Source organism: Mobula hypostoma, unplaced genomic scaffold (assembly GCF_963921235.1).
Source record: "Mobula hypostoma unplaced genomic scaffold, sMobHyp1.1 scaffold_36, whole genome shotgun sequence".
In the NCBI taxonomy this organism is placed as follows: domain Eukaryota; kingdom Metazoa; phylum Chordata; class Chondrichthyes; order Myliobatiformes; family Myliobatidae; genus Mobula; species Mobula hypostoma.
Genome location: NW_026948187.1, coordinates 3,420,148 through 3,438,734, shown reverse-complemented (window position 1 = coordinate 3,438,734; position 18,587 = coordinate 3,420,148). Strand labels below are relative to the sequence as shown.

The 18,587-nt window shown below is 44.8% G+C and overlaps 1 protein-coding gene across 2 annotated transcripts; it reads right to left on the bottom strand.

The window, feature by feature from the left end:
- Window positions 1-430: 430 nt before the first annotated feature.
- On the bottom strand, window positions 431-15,889 carry LOC134341654 (zinc finger protein 585A-like). 2 transcript variants are annotated; one of them, XM_063039561.1, is made up of 2 exons: window positions 15,864-15,888; window positions 431-2,142 (listed from the first exon to the last, which is right to left on the bottom strand). In XM_063039561.1, the coding sequence occupies exon 2, from the start codon at window positions 1,731-1,733 to the stop codon at window positions 444-446; it is 1,290 nt and encodes a 429-aa protein (XP_062895631.1). In that variant the 5' UTR covers window positions 1,734-2,142; window positions 15,864-15,888; the 3' UTR covers window positions 431-443. The 2 variants fall into 2 exon arrangements, with proteins under 2 accessions (XP_062895631.1, XP_062895630.1); XM_063039560.1 differs by lacking the exon at window positions 431-2,142 and adding an exon at window positions 6,454-11,604 and having other exon boundaries at window positions 15,864-15,889.
- Window positions 15,890-18,587: the final 2,698 nt, after the last annotated feature.

The window sequence follows — 18,587 nt, the reverse complement described above, 5'->3', positions numbered from 1 at the left end:
GTATAACACTTCAGAGAAGCCATTTTGTAATTAGCAATTAACAGTTAACAGTCCAACTAATATTACTGAGAACACTACACAGAATATTAAACTCCAGTCCCATTAAAGGTGAATATGCAGCAGAATAAACTCCTCCCATGCCCAGTGACCAGTGTGCAGAACTGGGTGTGGTGAGCAGCAGCAATAATTGCAGAGTTCAGCACCGACAGTCACTCTCGAAATTGCATCAGCAACAGTGATAGACAAATGTCCAGCATACAGCTTATTGAAACTTTCTCCCAAGTGTGAACCCGGTAATATGTCACAAGGTTAGATTACTAAGTGAATCTCTTCCCACATTCACAGCACTTGACCGGCCTCTCCCCAGTATGAACTGAATGATGCACATACAGTTGAGGTGACTGAGAGAATCTCTTCCCAAAGTCTGAGCAGGTGACTGGCCTCTACCCAGTGTGAACTGACTGGTGTCTCAGTAGGTGAGATGCCCGAGTGAATCCCTTCCCACAGTCTGAGCAGGTGAATGGCCTCTCCCCACTGTGAACATGCTGGTGTCTCTGTAGGTTGGATGAATGTGTGAATGCCTTCCCACAGTCTGAGCAGGTGAATGGCCTGTCTCCAGTATGAACTCGCTGGTGCACCATTAGGTTGGATGACCGAGTGAATCTCTTCCCACAGACTGAGCAGGTAAACAGCCTCTCCCCAGTGTGAACTCGCTGGTGTGCCAGCAGATTAGATGACCGAGTGAATCCCTTGCCACATTCTGAGCAGGTGAATGGCCTCTCCCCAGTGTGAACTGACTGGTGTCTCAGTAGGTGAGATGCCCGAGTGAATCCCTGCCCACAGTCTGAGCAGGTGATCGGCCTCTCCCCAGTGTGAACTCGCTGATGTGTCAGTAGGTGAGATGCCCGAGTGAATCCCTTTCCACAGACCGAGCAGGTGAACGGCCTCTCCCCAGTGTGAACTGACTGGTGTGTCAGTAGGTGAGATGCCCGAGTGAATCCCTTTCCACAGTCTGAGCAGGTGAACGGCCTGTCTCCAGTGTGAACTCGCTGGTGCACCATTAGGTTAGATGACCGAGTGAATCTCTTCCCACAGAATGAGCAGGTAAACAGCCTCTCCCCAGTGTGAACTCGCTGGTGCGCCATTAGGTTGGATGAATGACTGAATCTTTTCCCACAGTCTGAGCAGGTGAATGGCCTCTCCCCAGTATGAACTCGCTGGTGTACAAGCAGATCAGATGACTGAGTGCATCCTTTCCCACATTCTGAGCAGGTGAATGGCCTCTCCCCAGTGTGAACTGACTGGTGTGTCAGTAGGTGAGATGACTGATTGAATCCCTTCCCACAGTCTGAGCAGGTGAATGGCCTCTCCCCAGTATGAACTCGCTGGTGTACCAGCAGATCAGATGACTGAGTGCATCCTTTCCCACATTCTGAGCAGGTGAATGGCCTCTCCCCAGTATGAACATACTGGTGTGCCAATAGGGTGGATGACTTAGTGAATCCCTTTCCACAGTCTTTGCAGGTGAATGACTTCTCCCCAGTGTGAACTCGTTGGTGACTCTGTAGGTTGGATGACTGAGTGAATCTCTTCCCACAGACTGAGCAGGTGAACGGCCTCTCTCCAGTGTGAACTCTCTGATGTACCTTCAGTTTAGATGAGCAAGTGAATCTCTTCCCACAGTCCGAGCAAGAGAACGGCCACTCCCCGGTGTGAACTGACTGGTGAGCCATTAGGTCAGATGACCGAGTGAATCCTTCCCCACAAATTCAGCAGATGACCAGCCTCTGCCCAGTGTGAACTGACCAGTGTGTCCACAGGTGGGAAGACCGACTGAATCCCTTCCCACACACAGAAGAGGTGAATGGCCTTGTCCCGGTGTGAACTTGCTGATGTACCTTCAGTTGAGATGACCGAGTGAATCCATTCCCACTGTCTGAGCAGATGAATGGGTTCCCCCCTGTGTAAAATGACGGGCATGTCAGTCGTTCAGATGATCGAGTGAATCCCTCCCCACAGTCTGAGCAGGAAGGATGATCGAGTGAATCCCTTGCTCCACTTCTTAAATATCGAGACAGAGACAGCAAAATTGGCGTGCCGTGTTCGAGATTCCCAAAGACAAATTCCCTGTCCTTTTTAAACCTGAAAAAAGATTTACAAAATCCATCAATGGGTGAAGGATAACAGTTCAGATAAGATCACTTTAGTTGCCAAGGTGTGATCCGACATCGCACTGTTACAGTGAGGTTCAACCCAAGTTGGAGAGAGAAATCATCTTCTCGCTGGTCACAGTGCTGGTGACTGGAATGACCATCAAATTCTCTGATGCTCTTCCTGTCTCTATAAGAATGGGGCATTTCTGCCAACTCCAATCTGTGACCTGGTTCGGTTTGACTCTCTCCACTGGTGTTATTCCCCGTTCTGCCTGAGCGGCATTGCCTGGCCTCACAGTAACTGAAGCACTCTCACACAAATAGCCTTTGCTAATGTGCAGCTCGGATTTTCTTTATGTACTGTTAACTGAAAGTGCCAGTTTTAATGCCATGTAAATATCTCCTACTCAGATGTATGGTTGGTCTGCACAGCTGTTAAAAGGAATTTGAGTGAATATTAGTATTACTGAAGGTTCTTGTCACAGTCATAGAAAAGTACAACACAGAAACAGGCCCTTTGGCCCATATAGTTGGAGTTGAACTATTTAAACTTTCCACTCCCATACCCCTACAATCCCGGTACCTATACAAACTTCATAAATGTTGAAATTGAGCTCACATACACCAGTTGTGCTGGATGCTCATTCCACACCTGGATGACCCTCTGTGTGAGGAAGTTTCCCCTCATGTTCCCCTTAACATTTCACCTTTCACCCTTAACCCATGGCCTCTGGTTGTAGTCCCACCCAATCCCAGCTTACATTTACCCTATCTATAACCCTCATAATTTTGGTACACCTCCATCAAACCTCCCCTTAATCTTCTACATTCCAAGGAATAAAGCCCTGGCCTGTTCAATCTCTCCTCATAACCTAAGTCCACCAGACCTGGCAAAGTCCTTGCAAATTTTCTCTGAACTCTTTCAACCTCTTTAACATCTTTCCTGTAAGTAGGTCACCAAAACTGCACACAATACTCCAAATTAGGCCTCACCAATGTCTTGTACAAAGTCAACATAACATCCATCTCCTGTACTCAGTACTTCAATTAATGAAGGCCGATGTGCCAAAATCTTTCCTTCTGTCCCTATCTAACTGTGACACCACTTCCACTAAAATATACACCTGTATTCCCAGATCCCTTTCTTCAACAACACTCCTCTATGCCCTACCAGCCACTGAGAAAGATCTACATTTGTAGGTCCTACCAAAGTTCAACACATCAGATTTGTCTGCATTAAATTCTATTTTCCAATTCTCAGGCCACTTTTCCAGCTGCTCCAGTTTGCACTGCAAGCCATGATAGTCCTCGCACAGTCTCTTAAACCCCGAGTCTCGGTTTCATCCACAAATTTGCTGCTCCAGCTAACCATGTTATCATAGAACATTAGAGCACAGAAACAGGCCTTTTGACCCTTCTTGGCTGTGCCAAACCATTTTCTGCCTAGTCCCACTGCCCTGCACCTGGACCATATCCCTCCATACACCTCTCATCCATGTATCTGTCCAATTTATTCTTAAATGTTAAAAAAGAACCCGCATTTACCACCTCATCTGGCAGCTCATTCCATACTCCCACCACTCTCTGTGTGAAGAAGCCCCCCAAATGTTCCCTTTAAACTTCCCCCCATCATCTATAACCCATGTTTTTTTTTTCTCCCCTAGCCTCAGTGGAAAATGCCTGATCGCATTCACTCTATCTATATCCATCATAAACAAAGAAAGTACAAAGAGAGTACAAAGAAGGTTCACCAGATTGATTCCTGGGATGGCAGGACTTTCATATGAAGAAAGACTGGATGAACTGGGCTTGTACTCGTTGGAATTTAGAAGATTGAGGGGGGATCTGATTGAAACGTATAAGATCCTAAAGGGATTGGACAGGCTAGATGCAGGAAGATTGTTCCCGGTGTTGGGGAAGTCCAGAACGAGGGGCCACAGTTTGAGGATAGAGGGGAAGCCTTTTAGGACCGAGATTAGGAAAAACTTCTTCACACAGAGAGTGGTGAATCTGTGGAATTCTCTGCCACAGGAAACAATTGAGGCCAGTTCATTGGCTATATTTAAGAGGGAGTTAGATATGGCCCTTGTGGCTACGGGGGTCAGGGGGTATGGAGGGAAGGCTGGGGCAGGGTTCTGAGTTGGATGATCAGCCATGATCATAATAAATGGCGGTGCAGGCTCGAAGGGCCGAATGGCCTACTCCTGCACCTATTTTCTATGTTTCTATGTTTCTATAATTGTACATACCTCTATCATATCTCCCCTCATCCTTCTACGCTTCAGGGAATAAAGTCCTAACCTATTCAACCTTTCCATGTAACTCAGTTTCTCAAGTCCCGGCAAAATCCTTGTAAACCTACTCTGCACTCTTTGAACCTTATTAATTTTCTTTCTGTAATTTGGTGACCAAAACTGTACACAATACTCCAAATTCAGCCTCGTCAATGCCTTATACAACCTCATCATAACATTCCAACTCTTATACTCAATACTTTGATTAATAAAGGCCGATGTACCAAAAGCTCTCTTTATGACCCTATCTACCTGTGATGACACTTTTAGGGAATTTTGTATCTGTATTCACAGATCACTCTGTTCCACTGCACTCCTCAGTGCCTTATCATTTACCTTGTATGTTCTACCTTCGTTTGTCCTTCCAAAATGCAATACCTCACACTTGTCTGTATTAAACTCCATCTGCCATTTTTCAGCCCATTTTTCCAGCTGGTCCAAATCCCTCTGCAAGCTTTGAAAACCTTCCTCACTGCAGATTACTGATATAGATGACAAACAATAACAGACCCAGCACTGATCTCTATGGCACACCACCAGTCACAGGTTGCAGTCAGAGGGACAAACATCTGCTACCACACTCTGGCTTCAGTGCGTCATCCAATTTAATGTCTAATCTTAAGTGCTGAGTGACTGAACCTTCTTGACCAACCACCCATATGAGACCTTGTCAAGTGCTTTGCAAAAGTCCATGTAGACTACATCCACTGCTTTGCCTTAATCCACTTTCCTTATAACTTCCTCGAGAAAATCTGTAAGATTGGCTAGACATGACCTGCCATGCACAAAGCCATGCTGCCTATACTTAATCAGTCCACATCTATCCAAATACTTATACATCTGGTTCCTGCACATGTGTTGCAATAACTTTCCCCCTACTGATGTCAAGCTCACCAACATAAGATTTCCTCATATATTTTTAGAAATTTTCTTGAACAGCAGAACAACATTGGCTGTCCTCCAATCCTCCAGTCCGTCACCTGTCACGAAGAGTGAATTATATATCCGTGCTTGGGCCTCGACAATTTCTGCACCTGTCTTCTGCAGGTTCCCAGGGAACAACTTGTCAAGCTCTGGGGATTTATCGACGCTAATTTGCCATAAGACAGCAAACACCTCCACCTCTGTAATCTGTACAGGGTCCATGAAGTTGATGCTGCTTTGCCTCACTTCCATAGACTCTGTGTCCATCTCCTGAGTAAATACGGATGCAAAAAATATCTCCCACATCTATTTTGTCTCCTCATATGGATTATCATTTTGATCTTGCTGAAGATTAATTATTTCCCTTGCAATCTTTTTGCTTTAGCATATCTGCAGAATCCATGAAGATTCTCCTTCACCTTGTCTGCTGGGGCAACCTCATGCCTTCTTTTATTTCTTTCATAAGTGTTCACTTGAATTTCTTGTACTTCATAAGAACCTCATTTGTTCCTATCTGTCTGTACTTGGTATGCACCTGCTTTTCATTGATCTGGGAGATGAAAGCCAAAGGAGTGATAGTGGTGGGAGGTGGGATGTGGCGGGGGTGTTAAATTAAATTTGAAGGTGGAATGGGAGCCTGAATAACAGAACAGATAGTGGAGGGGTTGTGGAGACAGATGTTGTTCAGTCCTCAGACAAAGTCAGGAATGAAAAAGTTGAGCATGGTGCAGTGAATATGCTGAACCCTGTATATTTCAATACCAGGAGCATCGTAGGAAAGGCGGATCTGTTCAGGGCATGGATCAACACTTGGAAATATGACACTCGGATCTGGCAACTGTGGACTGGGACAGACTGCTTTATGGTAAATGGGAGGCCTTCAAAGCAAAATTTTGAAAAATTTTGGATATGTGCTTGTCAGAATAAAAGTTAAAGATAGAAACTGCAGCAAGTATACACAATTATGAGGGTTTAGATAGGGTAAATGCAAGCAGGCTTTGTTACGTACCCCGTAACTGGGTTGCCAAACCAGCAGAAATGGATCACTCAGTTGGAGTCTGGATTACTAGAACTAAGAAAGTTTTATTAAAGAAACAAGCAACACATTAATCGAAAGGATAATAAATGCAACAGTTCAGCGATGATAAACGCACATGTGCACAGAATTAAGATAACAGCATCAATCAAGCTCTATCGTTGTCTAGGGGTAAATGACCAATTTCAAAATGACTCAAAGTTTAGTCCAGTTAGTAGTTCAGTTCGCAGTAATCGTTGCCATGGCGATGGACAAGGTGGGGGAAGAGAGACAGAGAGAACAGGAACAACTGATCATTCAGAACGGCTTCACTCACAGACCAGCGGGATGGCTCACAAGCAACTTTTGGGCGGGTCCTTGGTGATGTCACCTGAGGTCACCGACTGTGACCCCTCCTCCAGATGCGGTCGATCCTCTGCAGTGAACCCGGCACCCAGGCAAGGGCGGACACACACCGGGTTCCCGCTGATCGTACCTTTCCACCCTTGTCGTTGTCTGATGCTTCTCACCCACTCGTGAGAGGCGCACCGCTTCCAGGGTCTCGTTACCTCGGGTGGCGTGTGTGTCCGTCTTAGCGAACCTGTCCCTTTTTATCCCCCTGCTGGGGTATCGCCTGTCCATCACTTCAAACAGTTCAGAGTTCAAAGGGGGGAGCCGCTCCAGACAGCTCTCCCTCCCACATCCCTTCATTACACATCTCCAGACGCTGCTCCATTGTTCCTTATCTCTCCTTCCCCTGAGGACAGGTGGCAGACCAACTGCTGATGCCACTGATGCTAGCCCAGGCCAGCAAACATCTTAATTTTATGTGTATTCTCGTAACACTTCCCCCCTTTAAGGATTTTTACCGGGAGGTAAAAATTACAAACATGACTACATTATCTGATACATACACAATATACATCTTTAACAGTTATTTAGCTAATACAGAGAATTTGAAGCTGTCAACACCTTGACAGACAGTCATCACATTTTCTGTTCCTTTTAAACGTGTTATTAATAATCCCTTAGACCAGGCTCCAACTCAGCAAACTTCATAGTGGCCAAAAACACTGATGAATTGCGACCAATGTAACCTCTCATTTGGTTTTGTCCCGGACCACAACAACAAGGGTCGTCCCATTCCGACTCAATTTTCTCTCGCAAGGGCTCAGTAGGAGGGGGACGGGTATTGACCGCAGAGTTATTGCAAAACTTCCTGCAGTACCCCACCATCTCCAAGAGCCTTCTGAGGGCCCTCTTGTCTGTCGGGGTTGGGAGGTCAGCGATAGCCTGCACTGTAGCTTGCATCACTGCCACCTGCCCCTGTGTCACCACAATTCCCAGGTAAGTGACCCTCGTGTGGCCGAATTCATTTTTTCCAAGGTTCACTATCAAACTGGCTTCAGACAGCCATATTAAATTGCCAATACACACCTCTGTGTTCATCAGCCCTTTAGTCACTGAATTACTCAAAAAATATGGGTGTTGTTTACTTGGCCGCCCTATTGTAACCACAATCACCCAACGTCCCAGTTCTTTGCATTTCCTCGGGACAATCAAACACATGGGTGCGAGTCGTTTAATTACTCCTTCGGGGATTAAGTAGAGACCTTATCAGTAGACCTGGCCAAAACAATAGCCTTCTCCCATCTGACCGATCCCATCCCAATCTTTTCAAAATGGTTTTTTCCTCTTATCAAGGGGCCCCTAGCTTCATTGATTTCCACGCTAACACCGACTAGGTTTGTTAGCATATCAAAAGCCGGTGACCGTCTCAGTTCGCGTCGGTCATGATCAATAACATTTTTCCCCCTGGGCAGCCGGTAACTCTCTTTCATGATTCCACCAACTGTTTCCTCCAGCACCGCAAAATGTCCACCGGGGGGTACCTCGTGGGCCATGTTAAAAACCTCATCCCCATAACTCTTTTGCACCACCCCCCACTCCTCATCTGCGGATGCTGTACTTGATTTCCCTTTCTTCCTTAGCACTTCCTCATCCGCACAATAGCTTGTCAAGGCTGTGTCAGAGAGAGCGGTCTCGGCAAAAACCATCAGCCCCTCGTCTCGCTCCTGCGTCTGCACAACTTCTTTCCTGGCTACTGCTACGTCCGTCCCAGCTCCCTCACTACCTCTTATCTCACTACACCCTGTCTCATACAAGGTTGGCAGAAATGTTTCAGCCAAATTCACCATCGCGGGCGGGGCCTCCATGCTGGCAGGCTGACCCGTCAATCTCACGACTGGGAACACGATTCCTCCGGCGATGTCATTACCGAGCAAGACTTCCACGTCTTTCATCAGTAATTCGGACCTCACCCCGATCGTGACTAGTCCAGAGACCAGGTTGCTCTGTAAATGTATCTGGTGCAAAGGGACTGACTCTGTCCCTTCCCCAACACCTTTGACCTCTACCTCCCCAGTCTGGGTCTCTGAGCTAAACTCTAATACACTCTTCAGTATTAGTGACTGACACGCTCCCGTGTCTCTCCAGATCCGCACTGGAACTGGTTTTAACCTCTTTTTCACTGACACCAGTCCGGCCGAGATAAACCTCTCGCGCCCTTCCTGGACTTTTTCAGACCTGTCCTTCCCTAGCGGTTCGCTTAACAGCTCGATACAGCCATTCAAAATTTCCGCTTTTCCTTTCCCCGTCTCCTTTCTTGGGGCAAAGCACCTGGACGCAAAGTGTCCGACTTTCCCACAATTATAACAGACGACCCCAGGAGACTTCCTACCAGACTGCTCCCGGTCTACCTTATCCTTTTCACTAGTCCCCGGCTTACTTTCTGACTTTTCCGGCGGACTCTCCCCGCCGTCCTGACTACCCTTCTGGTAGCCTTTACTCGGGGCAACTTTCATTTTATGCGTCAACGCATACTCATCCGCTAACTTAGCAGTTGCGGCTAACGTGGCTGCCTCTTTCTCATCGAGGTAGGGTCTCATACCCTCAGGGACACAACCTTTAAACTGCTCAATCAGAATCAGCTGCAGCAGTCTGTCATAATCCCCCTCTACCCCTTTCGAGGCGCACCAACGCTCACAATATGTTTGCATCTCACGAGCAAACTCCAAATACGTGCGGTCCCACCGCTTCCTCGCATTCCGGAACCTCTGCCGGTATGCCTCCGGGACCAACTCATAAATCCTGAGGATGGCCTCCTTCACCACCTCATACTTCTGGGCATCTTCCGCGGATAAAGCGGAGTAAGCTTGTTGGGCTTTCCCTTTCAGTACACTCTGAAGTAAAACAACCCACTTATCCCTCGGCCAGTCCTGACTTATAGCCACTTTTTCGAAATGGAGAAAGTACCGATCCACATCGGTATCGTCAAATGGGGGAACCAGCCTAACCTCCTGGGTCGCCCGGAACCCTCCACCTTGGTTCGGCACGAGCCCCTGCTCGGCCCTTATCTTTAACTTCTCCAGCTCAAATTCCCTTTCCCTCTGTTTCTCCTCTCTCTCCAACTGTCTGTCCCTCTCTCTCTCTTGCCGTTCTAACTCTCTCTCTTTCTCTTCGTGTTCTAACTGCCGTACCCGGAACTCGTGCTCGAGTCTCAGTTTTTCAAGCTGTACCTGTACCGCGTCTCCAGCAGGTTTTTCAATAGACACCTCCCCCAGCTCACCTTGGGAAACACACCTTTAGATACATAGTGCTCTACAATAGCTCTGTGTATCTCCTCTCTCCTCATTGTCGACTTCACCTTGGCAAGATTCACCCGTTTGGCCACAGCTATCAATTCCGATTTCCTGGCATCCTCTAATGCCTCCAAGGTCGGCGCCTTTATAAATTCCTCAACCTCCATTTCTGCTGTCTGTCTTTTCTTTCTTTCGGGAATTTTAACCCAATCAATTTACTCCGTCCCAAATTTAGCGTTCAAAATCGCGGACGAGAACCCCACTTATGTTACGTACCCCGTAACTGGGTTGCCAAACCAGCAGAAATGGATCACTCAGTTGGAGTCTGGAGTACTAGAACTAAGAAAGTTTTATTAAAGAAACAAGCAACACATTAATCGAAAGGATAATAAATGCAACAGTTCAGCGATGATAAACGCACATGTGCACAGAATTAAGATAACAGCATCAATCAAGCTCTATCGTTGTCTCGGGGTAAATGACCAATTTCAAAATGACTCAAAGTTCAGTCCAGTTAGTAGTTCAGTTCGCAGTAATCGTTGCCATGGCGATGGACAACGTGGGGGGAGAGAGAGAGAGAACGGGAACAGCTGATCATTCAGACACGGCTTCACTCACAGACCAGCGGAATGGCTCACAAGCAACTTTTGGGCGGGTCCTTGGTGATGTCACCTGAGGTCACCGACTGTGACCCCTCCTCCAGATGCGGTCGATCCTCTGCAGTGAACCCGGCACCCAGGCAAGGGCGGACACACACCGGGTTCCCGCTGATCGTACCTTTCCACCCTTGTTGTTGTCTGATGCTTCTCACCCACTCGTGAGAGGCGCACCGCTTCCAGGGTCTCGTTACCTCGGGTGGCGTGTGTGTCCGTCTTAGCGAACCTGTCCCTTTTTATCCCCCTGCTGGGGTATCGCCTGTCCATCACTTCAAACAGTTCAGGGTTCAAAGGGGGGAGCCGCTCCAGACAGCTCTCTCTCCCACGTCCCTTCATTACACATCTCCAGACGCTGCTCCATTGTTCCTTATCTCTCCTTCCCCTGAGGGCAGGTGGCAGACCAACTGCTGATGCCACTGATGCTAGCCCAGGCCAGCAAACATCTTAATTTTATGTGTATTCTCGTAACAGCTTTTTCCACTGAGGTTGGGTGCGATGACAACCAGAGGTCATGGGTAAATGGGGAAGGTGAAAATTTAAGAGGAACATGTGGAAAAACTCTTCACTGAAATGGTTGTGAGAGTGTGGAATGAGATGCCAGCACAAGTGGCTCATGCCAGCTGAATTTGGATGGGTACCTGGATGGTGGGGGTATGGAGGGCTGTGGTCCCAGTGTGGGACGTTGCATCAGAGAGTTTAAATATTTTAGGCATTGTCTCGATGGGCTGAATGACCTGTTTAACAGAACTTCTCCATGTTCCTATGACAGAGGAGCCGGCCAAACTTGATTGGAAGGAGAGACTGGTAGGATTAATGATGGAGCAGCAATTTCTGGAGATTCTGGGAGAATTTCAGGAGGTGAGTGATAGATACATTCCAAAGAAGTGGAAGCATTGGAAAGGCAGGAGGACACAACCATGGCTGAAACGAGAAGCCAAAGCCAACATAAAAGCCAAAGAGACGGCAAATAATAGAACACAACTATTGTAAAGTTTTTAAAACTAACAGAAGACAACTACAAAAAAATCAGATATGCTCAGGGCATTGAATTATGATTTGCAGTCATTAATGAGGCTTGGTAGCACCCAACAGTCTGAGGCATTCAGAGGCACAAGATATCTGGGGCCTCAATATCTCTTGAATACCAAGGTTCCCTGCACCAGTTACCTTTCAACTTTTAATTTGGCAGGCTCATACAAACTCTACACATCAAAATTCCACTTCTGAAGGATGCCCACTTACCAAGTACTCCTTTGCCAGAAAACAGCCTGTCCCAATCCACACTTGTCAGATCCTTTCTGATACCATCAAAATTGACCTTTCTCCAATTTAGAATCTCAACCCGTGGTCCAGATCTCTCTTTTCCATATTTACTTGGAATCTCATGGCATTATGATCAGTTGATACAAGGTGTTCCCACACACTAATTTCCATCACTAGCCCTGGATCATTTCCCAATATCTTGTCGCACACTTCTACATTGGGAATTCTACATGCTGATTAAGGACACATTTGAAAAACTCTACCCCAGCTAGACCTTTTACAGTATGGGAGACACAGTCAATATTTGGAAAATTATAATCACTTACTACATCAACATTTGTTTCTTAACATAGTCTGCAATCTCTCTACAAATCTGTTCCTCTAGATCCTTTCTGATACCATCAAAATTAACCTTTCGCCAATTTAGAATCTCAACTCATGGTCCAGACCTCTCTTTTTCCATATTTACTTTGAATCTCATAGCATTATGATCACTAATTTCTGTCACCAGCCCTGGATCATTCCCTAACAGCTTATTGCATACTTCGACATCAGGAGTTCTATGTACTGATTAAGGGCACATTTCACAAACTCTACCCCATCTAGTCCTTTTAAGTATGGGAGCCCCAGTCAATATATGGAAAGTTATAATCACTGACTGAATCAACCTTTGTTTCTTGGCATGATTTGCGATCTCTCTACAAATTTGTTCCTCAAAATCCTTCAGACTGTTGGGCGCAACCAAGTCCCAGTAATGGCGACAATATCATGATTCCATGCCCTGAGCTCATCTGGCTTTCCAATGATGCTTCCTGCATTGTGATATACACAGCTCAGCACATTCATCGCACCATGCTCAACCTTTTGATTGCTGACTTTGTCTGAGCAACATCTGTCTGGGTGTCAAGAAAGCAACCTCTCCCTCAATGTCACAAAAACAAACGAACTGGTTGTGTACTACAGCAGGGGTCCCCGACCTTTTTTGCACCGCGGACTGGTTAAAAATTGACAATATTCTTGCGGACCGGCCGACCTTGGGGGGGGAGGGCGGTGGGCAGTGTTCAAGTAGGGTTAAACTCACCTCAACATGTCTTTTACAGTTAGGGTTGCCGACTCTCTCACTCCCAAATAGGGGACAAAAGTAGCAGTCAAATACGGGACACTTGTGTTTACCCCGAGAAAGACTACAATGACCATGAAGCCTTGCGTGGGCACTGTGTGTGCATGCGCGTACGTGCCAATTTTTTTTTACCACAGATCGGCTTTGGCTTAATCTTTCCGACTACACTGTACATACATTATTTCTACCTTATATAGGCTGTGTATTTATCATATCATTCCTGCTTTTACTATGTTTGTATATGTTAGTGTTATTTTAGGTTTTTTATGTTACTTGGTATGATTTGGTAGGTTATATTTTGGGTCTGGGAATGCTCATAAATTTTTCCCATTAATGGTAATTGCTTCTTCGCTTCACGCCATTTCGGCATGAATGGTTTCATAGGAACACTCTACCTTAGCGGGGGAAATACGGGACAATCCGTATGGGACAAACCAATTTAGCCCAATATACGGGATGTCCCAGCAAATAAGGGACAGTTAACAACCCTGTGTTCAAGTTCAACAGTGCGTGACAGGGAATGAGGAAAGGTGCAGCTGACTCGTATCGTTTCCTCCCCGCCCGCTAGCACAAGCTTTGCGGCCCCATGATTGGGGACCGCTGTACTACAGAAGGAATGGAGACAGGCTGATCACTATTGACATCAATGGATCTGGGGTTGAGAGGGTGAACAGCTTTAAATTCCTCGGCATAAACACCACCGAGGATCTCATTTGGTCTGTACATACCGGCTGTGTGGTATGTGGCTGTGAGCCTCTTTCACCTCAGATGTTTGGGCAAGTCTAGTATCGGTCCCAAATCCTAAGGACTTTCTACAGGGACACAATTGAGAGCATCCTGACTGACTGCATCACTGCCTGGTATGGGATCTGTACTTCCCTCAATCGCAGGAACCTGCAGAGAGTGGTGTGGACAGCCCAGAGCATCTGTAGATGTGAACTTCCCACTGTTCAGGACATTTACAAAGACAGGTGTGTAAAAAGGCCCGTAGGATCACTGGGGACCCAAATCACCCCAACCACAAACTGTTCCAGCTGCTACCATCCAGGAAATGTTACCACAGCATAAAAGCCAGGCCCAACAGGCTCCGGGACAGCTTCTTCCACCAGGCCATCAGACTGATTAATTCATGCTGATGCGATTGTATTTCTGTGTTATAATGACTGTCCCATGTACAAACGATTTATTATAAATTACACATTGCACATTTAGATGGAGAAGTAATGTAAAGATTTCTACTTCTCATGTATATTAAGGATACAAGTCATTTCAATTCGTCCTCTCCACTATCTGTTCTGGCATTCTGACTCCAATCCCTTCTGAAACCTTAATTTATCCTCCCCCCACCACCACAAACTAGCACTAGCAAGCCTTACCACGAGGATATTTGATCTCTGCTAGTTTTAATTCCCGAACTAACAAATCCCCTATCAGCCCTTTGACATTCCTCTGCTTGGTAATCCCCCCTAACAGTTTCTAAAGTGGTCTACCTGTTGTTGTGTGTAATGGCCACACGAGTACTCTGCGATGGCTATTTAACCTCATTCCCCTTCCGGACTCTCACCCAGTTTCCTGTGTCCTGCACCTTGGGTGTAACTCACCTCTCTTCATGTCATATCTATCCCAGATGATCTGGAATTCATCCATTTCCAGCTCCAACTCCCTAACGTGCAGGGTTACAAGCTGCAGCTGGATGCACATCTTGTAGGTGATGGTGTCAAGTACACTGGAAGTCTCCCCACCTTCCCACCAATGTCCCGTCTAATTTGTAATGATCGGGGTGCCGAAAAATCTTGTGCTGTGCAATTTTTACCCAGTGATAACAACATGTGCACACTGAATTTTAAATAGAGGTATTTATTTTAACAGCCAGCAAATCACTGTTAATAAGGTATCCTCTGAGTTTGATCAAGTTAATCTGCACTCTCACACAACCTATGTAGCAGGCCTGTAGAGGGTGATGAAGGATTTTCTCACTCCAGCTTTTGCACACCGTCCATATCTGATTTGCTTGCTAAATGACACTTTAAAAAGTCAGATTTCCAAATATCACTCCACTTCCTCCCACTTGCAAATTCTCCAGCAACTTTTGCATTGCCACAATACACACAGGTAATACCAGTTTCTGTATTGTACATAAATATTTCCCCTGAACCCTTCCCCACGTGACTGACGGCCAATGAATATGAAGGGAAGGGCAGGAGTCTGTCTCATTGGAGTCTGTCACATTTGTGATGTGAAAGCTACTTGACGCTCAGGAGAAAAGTGTTTGATATCATTATGTACCCAGAGAGAATGGGTCAAAACGTGTTCTCACGGGTAGAAAGGTCCAGAACAAGAGGGGGTAAAACAAGCAACACACACAAAATGCTGGAGGAACTCAGCAGGTCGGGCAGCATTTATGGAAAAGAGTACGAATGCTGAATTCCTCCAGCAATTTGTGTGTGTTGCTTAGATTTTCAGCATCTGCAGATTTTCTCTTGTTTGTGATTGGAGGCAGAACAAAAGTGATTTTCTCAACTGGTGATGCAAAAGATTTTGTTCCCTTTCTCCGAGTTCCCAATCCTTGCATTTAGACAGCTGGAGCTCAGCTCTGTCTGAGAGATCCATCGGTTCCCATTCCCTCATCAGCCGGAAGCTCCCCGGGACCCGTGTACGGATCGTGGTGCTGAGAGAGGGAAGAGAACAGGACTGTCCCGGGATTGCGGGATTACGGGCCACGGTGTCCGGAGCTCACAGCAACTGTCCCGAATTCGGTGTTGAAAACCCCCTCCCGCAGCCGGGGAATATCTCTTACCTGGAGCCGAATTCCCGAGGCCTTTGTGTACTGCGCGCATGCGCGATATTCGTGACCTGCGCATTCGATCAGCGCTTCAGCGACGGCGAAAATTATTGCGCAGAGCTTTCTGGGTAATCACGGTGCCATTAAAAGTTCCTGCAAGCACCGGTTCCATGTCCATACCTCAGGTTTTTTTTGTGTGTAGAAAACTCAGCAGCTCTTTTAATGCAGAAAGCAGCTCCCATAATCAATGCAGTTAATAGCATCAAACTTTCCGCGTGCCTAATGCCAAAGTAGAACCTTCTTACAAATGCAGGTATGAAACACAAGAGATTCTGCTGTTGGTGGAAATGTAGACACATACACACAAAATGCTGGAGGAACTCTGCAGTTCAGGCGGCAACTAAGCAGAGGAGTACAGACTCCAGGCATGCTGAAGGGGCTCAGCCTAAACATTGTCTATTTATTCCTCTCCACATTTGCGGCCTGATCTGTTGATTTGCTCCAGTATTTTGCACAAATTAACCACCTTTTTTTTCAATCAAACAGTTTCAGAATGTTTCTGATCTTTCATTTGAGCCACATCCTGCTCGTCTGATTCCTCTTCCTCCTCCTCCTTGTAAACTCTAGTTCCCATCTCTTTCTGGAGCCCCAAAGCCCCAATTCAAGCTGGTAACTCTTTGGTTTCTGACTCTACAGCATCGAAGGTTCACTTGCTCATCTGCTGTCAGACTTTAGAGACGCATTGCAGCTGTCTGAGGCACAGTCCTTTGAATGAGTGAAAATTACACAAAAAGTTCAAAAAGGCAGGGAAGAAGGAGCTTAACCACCTTAGACCAGAGCCCTGAAGAACGTTAAAACCACAGTGAACTCATCGCTTTATTCAACCTGGAGAGATACCTGCAAGAAATTCTTTCTTTTCAAATCTTTTAATTGTTATATTATGCAAATGAAATAACATGAGCACGTTGAAGTAACAACACTTACAATGTCACAAAAAAGACATTATCTTAAAGATTGGAAAAAAAAATTTTGTGATAACAAAAAAAAAACCTTCTAAGCAGAAAATGTGAGAAAAAATAAGAACCCATTAGGTGTACAACCCCGGAGTCATGCGTCATACAAAAAGCTCCTAAAAATAAACATCAAACCGCCAGCAAGAAAAGAAAATATACTAAAAAATTTACAATTAGATCGTGGAAAAAAAATCTATCAATTAGCTCAAATGATAATAAGGAACAAATGAGCCCCACCTTTTCTCAAAATCAAATAAAGGTTCAAAGGTTCGACTTCGAATTTTCTCCAAACGAAGACAGAGCATCACTTGAGAGAACCATTGTGACAAAGTGGGAGCTTATGTATCCTTCCACTTCAACAAAATGGCCCTCCTAGCTATCAATGTAACAAATGCAATAACGTGTTGGTCAGACACAGAAATACCATGAATATTTTCAGAAATTATTCCAAAAAGCACAGTTAATTTATTAGGTTGTAGATTGATTTTATGTGCTTTAGAAATTGTTGAAAAAAACGATTTCCAGAACCGTTCCAACATAGAACAAGACCAAAACATATGTGCCAGTGTAGCTATCTCAGTTTTACGTCTATCTCAATGACTATCAACATTATAAAAGATTTTAGAAAGTCTCTCCTTCGTCAAATGATAACGATGTACAATTTTAAATTGAATCAATGAATGGGTAGCACAAATTGAAGAAGAGCTAACCAACATCAAAATCCGCATCCAATCCTCCGTCGTAAAAGTCAAATTGAGTTCCTTTTCCCAATCCTGTTTAATATTGGATAAAGGACGCTTATCCCGTTGTAATAATAAATTATAAATTCTTCCAACAGAACTCTTGATTGAAGGATTCATACTCATAATAGTATCTAACAGGTCAGCCTCCAATATGTAAGGAAAATTACTTAAATATTTTTGTAAAAATGTCTAACTTGAAGGTATTGCAGAAAGTGTGAGTATGAAAGAGAATATTTATCAATTAATTGTTCAAAAGACATCAATATATCTTCTTTAAATAAATCCAAAAAAGAATTAATACCTTTATTTTCCCAAAGTAAAAAAAAAGGATCACTCAAAGAAGGCTTAAAAAAGTAATTTCGATAAATTAATCTACAAAGTTTAGTTTTTTTTTAATTAAAAAAATTGCGGAACTGGAGCCAAATTTGTAAAGAATACTTAATCACAGGATATAGGTTTAAATTAACAACTTTGGCTAATTGCGTAGGTAAAGCAGCTCCTAATAACGAGGTTAAATAAAACTGTTTTACAGCTTTCAGTTCCAGGCCTACATCTTATCAACCCAATATAACCAAAAAGACATGTATCGCACATTAACAGTCCAATAATACATTCTTAGGTTAGGCAAAGCAAGACCTCCATCCCTTTTCAATTTTTGTAAGTGACATTTACTAATTCTTGGTCTTTTATTATTCCAAATAAAAGATAAAATAATAGAATCAATCCGATCAAAAAACTTCCTAGTCAAAAATACAGGAATATTCTGAAATAAATCTAAAAATTTTTGTAAAATCATCATTTTAACTATATGAATATGACAAACAAGTGAAATTGTAAGTGGACTCCATCTACTAAATAAATACTTCATAGAGTCTACTAAAGGAACGAAATTGGCTTTATAAAGATCCTTATATTTTTTAGTAATTATAATACCTAAATGTCCAAAAGAATCTGTGATTCCAAGCGGAGTATTATCATATATA

Excerpts from the sequence above, each read along its gene's own strand:
- LOC134341654 (XM_063039560.1), bottom strand. The coding sequence starts at position 9,445 with ATGCAAACATATTGTGAGCGTTGGTGCGCCTCGAAAGGGGTAGAGGGG.